At 43.1% G+C, this 6,000-nt stretch overlaps 1 protein-coding gene across 1 annotated transcript in view; it reads right to left on the reverse strand.

Moving 5' to 3' along the window:
* LOC108769823 (Down syndrome cell adhesion molecule-like protein Dscam2) overlaps window positions 1-6,000 on the reverse strand; it is an 86,836-nt gene that overhangs the window by 24,722 nt on the left and 56,114 nt on the right. The window contains exon 12 of the mRNA XM_018521033.1: window positions 1,743-2,114. Within this exon, the coding sequence (XP_018376535.1) occupies window positions 1,743-2,114 (372 nt within the window). The remainder of the gene's footprint in view (window positions 1-1,742; window positions 2,115-6,000) is intronic.

Here is a 6,000-nt window from a genome sequence, read left to right on the forward strand (position 1 = left end):
ACGTTCCATTTGGCAAATATTACGAAAGTCTGGTGTGTACTCTATAATATGACTGCAGTACTTTCAAAGAACATATAAGCATAATAGACCGGGAAATTCGATTGTAAAAGATTCGCATCGATGCTGGCAGGAGATACGTTTAAAATTTTATCTGTTAATTTATTGCTTTATATAACTTTACTTCGAAATTTGTTAAAGATTCACAATTGCGACGTCAAATTAAACCATTAATTTTAATTCTTTTTATTATTTTATGGAATAGCCAATTACCATTGTTACTTACTCCTTTGATGTTTATTCTTGAAAAATTGTAGCACATTCGTCCTCCAATTTGTTACGCGCGTATAACTTCTGTCGAGGTTAAGGGGTCGTATTTCGCTTTGAGGAAATTCCTTTGCCGCGCGACAGTCGCTGGAAAATCTTTAATGGCTTTCAGATGTCGAAAACCTAGCGATCTCGTCGTATTTTATACGCATTAGGAACAGGCGCCATTACATGCCGTAATATGTGGAGCCGTATAACATACGAAATGTACGAATCTTTTGATATCCTATAGAATTTGAGTCGAAATGGATAGGAATGAATAATATATTGCTCTCTGGCGAGTGTGAGACCGCTAAGAACTAAATCCGGCGAAACCCATTAACATATATACCCATAAATTAATCCTCAAAGTTATTCTGGATATCGCATTGCGATCGGTAACCAACTAACTGTTTTATTGACTTTATAAAAAAGTCAGATGATTAAGTTTCATAGGTTGAAATAGAATTGTTTTTTCGTTGTTTGTGTATATTAAATATTTTCTTTCTAAAATAAACGAGTGATAATAATCCCAACAAAATTGTATTCTATTATGTCGCTCACAATTAATAGTATTATTGTGAGCACGAAATGTGAACCGTAGTTTGCAATATTCTGTTGAAATGAATATATATCCTGTTTTAAAATATCTGTATACCTAAATAAAGTATATTGAAATATATCCCTGATTGTACCTATCGAGAATTTTAAACATTTTTTATAAAAGTGTATTCTCAAGATGAATCGATCTTTATACATTTTAAACTTTACGCGCAATTTCAAATGGCTTAAGATTCTTATAAATATTTCATTATTGATAAAACTTTACTTTTTGTACTGGCAAAAGTGAAATCAATTTTTAAGATTCATCCAACTTACGCTATCAAAGGAGAAATTTTTTCAGAGAAACGAAAAATGGTGTTTTAAATTGGCGAAATCAGATACTAACATATAAGATTACGATCCGGTGAATAGGGACTCGTATCGTAGTCCCTTCTCGAGGGATGTCATCAACGGCTCGGAAAAATCGTCCGAGTATGTAACCCGGAACACAGGAGCGGATTAAATAAAAAAACGAAAACCGAATCTTGCTCGACGTTTCTTCGAATTCTGGGCTGTGATACGAACTGTATATCTGTCTTGTATATATAATATATATATATGCGTATACATACACGCGTATACACACCTATACACAAGAAAAGTGGGACATAGGTGCGAGAAAAAGGAAGAGAGAAAAAGAGAAAGAGAGAGAAAAAAGGTAGATAGATTGATAGATAGATAGATAGGTAGGTAGGTAGGTAGATAGATAGAGAGATAAATAAACAGAAAAATAGAGAGAAAGATGGGGAGATAGCGAAAAAGGAAGGTTCTTATTTGTGGACGCTTTATGTACACAGTTTTCTTACGACTACGTCAGTTTTTCTCAGGACACCAACCAGCGACTGAGAGACTGGTCGAGTGCTCGGCCAGGCCAGCGACGTTGCTGATCTGACACGTGTAGTTGCCGCTGTGGCTAGCGCTGACGCTATTTATCGTCAGGATGCTGGAAAACGGCGGATAGTCGCTTATCTGTATGCCGTTGCTGGTTTCGACGGTAGCGGCGGCGGCGGCGGCGGGGGCGACGGCGGCGGTCTGGACCGACGACACCGATGTACCACCGTCGCTCAGTCTGACCTGAATTGGTTTCTCGTCCATCAACCACGTGATGTTGAACGGCTGGTCACCCTGGCTCGTCGTACACATAAGCTGTGTCCGCTGCCCCTCCATCACACCGTCTCCGAAAAAAAATGGCGAGATCCGCGGCGGAACTATAAACGTTACGTTGTGACATGATAATGGAGAGTATGCACCTCTGGTCTCTTGCGCTGCCTGGCGTTTTACCGCGCCTTAGGGCGCGTCATCGATCGACGATTTTGCATCTTTCGGGCCGCGCCTTGTGCACACGCACAACTGATTTGCGATTTACGAAAAAGGGGGGACGCGATAATGCATGCAACGTTACCACACGTGGGACCATATGTAACAACCGTAAGTCATCCTCCCTTATTTTTCCTCGTATTGGCTAAATAATATTTTACCTGTTAACGCATCGTAGCACAATTCGATTAGATGAGATTTCGTCGTCGAAATAACGGGGGCAAAATCATGCGGCTTGTGCGTGTATCCCTCACTCAACGTCGCGTTGGTTTATTCTTCCAGCTCGATAACGATAACACGACGGCCCGCAAGGACGCGCGTAGGAGTAATTCCCGGCAGTAACATCGCGGAAACTCGATAAACTCGCCCACCATTTATTTCGATCCCATTCCGCCGCGTGATTTCCTCCCCGCACGGGAAGGACAGGTGCAACGCGACGCGCGACGGTTCCTCGCACCGCGTTACCGCGTTACCGCGTGCGTGCAGGAAGGTCCGCGGAAAATTGTGGCATGGCCATAAATATCGGGCGACGTTACGTACGTACGTACGTACGTACGTAACGTGCCCGCCGAGAGTATAACGCGGGCGTAGCGATGTAGCTTGGGAAATGAACATTTACGAGCGAGCATAACTGTTAATGTCGGCCGATGTGTCTTTATGAGGAGACCGCGAAGTTAGAAATAAGCCCGCACCTCCTTTCTCACCCTACCTCCCCCACGCGGGGAGGGGAAACTTGGCCTAATAAATTTGTTTCGCGCGAATGTCGCGGTGCGTGGAAACTCGGCGACCGAGAGCGGCACCTGCCCCGCTTCTCCCTTTTCGAAAATAGATTTCCCACGCGAGTCGTGCGCGTCGTGCGTACCGCGATCCTGGCCTGGCGAGATGCGCCATAACGACCGCTCATCCGGCATGAGACACCTGCACACGTTTTTTCCTTCGAAGATATACTCTTCTTTCTCGGTTACGTATCGCAGACTTACTTACCGAGAGCCCTACCAATAGACGGAATTTCAAATGTGGAATTAGATCTATAAGGATCTACCCACGACAGATCTCTGGGTGTATCGCGAAATGATGCAATCGTTCGTGATTCGATTTCAGGTAGCACTTTTCTTCTTTTTTTCTCCTTGATAGAAACTCATGCATGCAGAAGAATTATATATATCAAAAATTTCTCAGAGATCTCTCGCGTCGAATGCCCCTTGGATACAAATATCACTACAGTTTCCATAATAATATCGTAACAATATAGTGATGGTGAAAATGACGTTACACAAAGTATATATATATATGTATATGATATACCTCGAGCTTAAACACATTATCATAAAACTCTTTGCTACATTAATAAAATGATGACTTCGTTATTAAAACGCTCAAAACGTGATACCATACAACACAGTAATGAGTAACAGAGTGTATAATGAGTCATTCGTAAAAAAATACATTTCCTACGGGATATCGCAGAAATATCGTTAACAGCGATTTCCGTGTGTATATGCGTGTGGAGTACTAGGAGAAATGGACAAATGTAATATATTCAGTCAAAACATTACTCGTGTCTCTTGAATACCAATGCTGGACGATGCATACACCTGTGCGAATAGGAAAACCAGTACGAGAACTTTACGGTCTCGCTGCGACATCGAGATTTCGACTTCGTTGAAGAAAAATCTCGCTTCTCGTGTCCGTTCTTGCATGCGGTTCCCACATTCTGTTACGATCTCTCGATGTCGCAGTCGGAGTGTTTAATTGTAAGTAGATACTATGATAAATAGGAATATACAAGCAGCCAAACGTCAAAAATGCCCTAGTTTTCAATGTGTTTATATAATTCTCATTCGTTTTCCCTTATAGAAATTTAATACTGGAAGGTGATTAACCTTAGTCGGTATTTGCTCCGAAATTTTCTCAACTATTTCGCGAGTCCAAGGTATTTTAAATTAATATATCTTTGCTTAAAATTAATCAAATAACTTTTTAAAAGTCAAAATCCAAAAAACAAGATAATGTAACTTAAAATTATGTATGTGTAATGTTGTGAAAACATTTGTTATAAACAATTTTTTACAACTTAGTTGAAGAAAATATCCAAACTCAAAATACCGATTAGGATTAATTATTTATTTTAAGTATTAAAAAACACTGATGTAACACTTAAAATAAGCATTAAGTATTTAATTGGCGAGTATTTATATAAAAAAAACACGTTTCTTCATTTATTTAAAATATATTTCCAAAGCTTTTGTTGTCGATACTTGATTTCTAATAAAAAATTCATGACGTTGGAAAAACGAATGTGAGTTGAACAAGTAGGTACTTTGGGCCGCTCGTATAACGCTAATACGTGGGGAAGGGGGAGCCAAAGACATTGCCAAGATTGTATACAGTACGTATAATACACATATAGGTATCGATAGTGGTTGCAGGAAAACTCGATCAAAGCGTGCAGATGGGCGTGCAAAGAGAACCGCGTGCAGGACGAGAAAGAATGAAAGAAAGAGAGAACGATTTCAAAATCGAAAGTAATCTGAGAAAAAGCTGGCAACACGCCGAATCGGATATTATAGCTTTTTCGCGCCAGTGCTTTATTCTTTTCTTTTTTTTTCCCCCTCCAAGTCCTCTTCGAAAATACCGATCCGGCGAGTTGGATTCGCGTGCAGTTTGTGGATTAGCGTGTAGCAGAAACGGTCACGTCGAATGATCTTAAATCTCAATGATCGAAGATCATCGTGGACGAGCCGGAATGCAGTCGGCGCTCAAACAGTCGGCGAACAACGATGAGGCTTCTCTTCGCGACGATGGCGATATAACGAATCACGATACACCCCGCGCGAAGATTCTCTTTCGCAGAATTACGCCCCGGAAACCAATAGCGATTTAGACGTTGCTCGTTTTATTCTTGAGGTAAAACAAAATTGATTACGGTACGCATCGCGCGAGGTCGGACGCGCTGATTGATCGATCGTCGCGGCGCAGAGCCCAGCAGAGCCCAGCAGAGCCCAGCAGAGCCCAACAGAGCTCAGCATAGCCGTCGCGTCGGGGAAAGCACAAACGATGGCCGGCGGCACCGGTGTTTCCCTACGTGCCGATCAATCAGTTACTTTCCATCGCCGCTATACCAGCCAACGAACTGGAAAATTGCCAGTCCGCTCCTATCACGACCGACGCCTCAGCTCGCGAATCTCAATGATAATCCGCTCTCGCTCGTCGCCGACGCGATCTTATTCCGCAAGACGTGGCGCGAATCCATCCGAGTCTTCCACGTCCCCCGACGTCGTCGTTGGCATCCCGATGAGCGCCGACCGGGTGTTCCGTGTTCCGAAATACGATGCCGGTGTATTTGGCGTTGAGTTGCGGGCGCGCGTCTCTCGATCGTGACGAAAGAGGAAAGAAAGAAAGAAAGAAAGAAAGAAAGAGCGAGAGAAAGAAAGAAAAGAGAGAGAGAGAGATAGAGAGAGAGAGAGAGAAACAAGAGAAGAAGACCCAAATGATCGCCGTAACCGTGCCAAGTACCGATTCCGGAACACGGTCGTCGGTCAGTCTATTACACCAACGGTGTGCGTTTACCGTTGACGTGAAGGAGTGCAGAATGAGCGACGGTTGCAGCGCCATTGGTCACGCGACAGGTGTACGTGCCATTGTGCGCGGGTGCGATCGTGCTAATGCTCAGGGCGCTGGTAAAAGCGTCATGTATCCCGATGGTAATGCTCTTTCTCTGGGACGAGGAGGACGCTTCGTCATGCCCGGGGCCGGAGGCGGTCATGGTGGCAGGGC

This window comes from Trachymyrmex cornetzi, unplaced genomic scaffold (genome assembly GCF_001594075.2).
Source record: "Trachymyrmex cornetzi isolate Tcor2-1 unplaced genomic scaffold, Tcor1.1 scaffold123, whole genome shotgun sequence".
Lineage (NCBI taxonomy): Eukaryota > Metazoa > Arthropoda > Insecta > Hymenoptera > Formicidae > Trachymyrmex > Trachymyrmex cornetzi.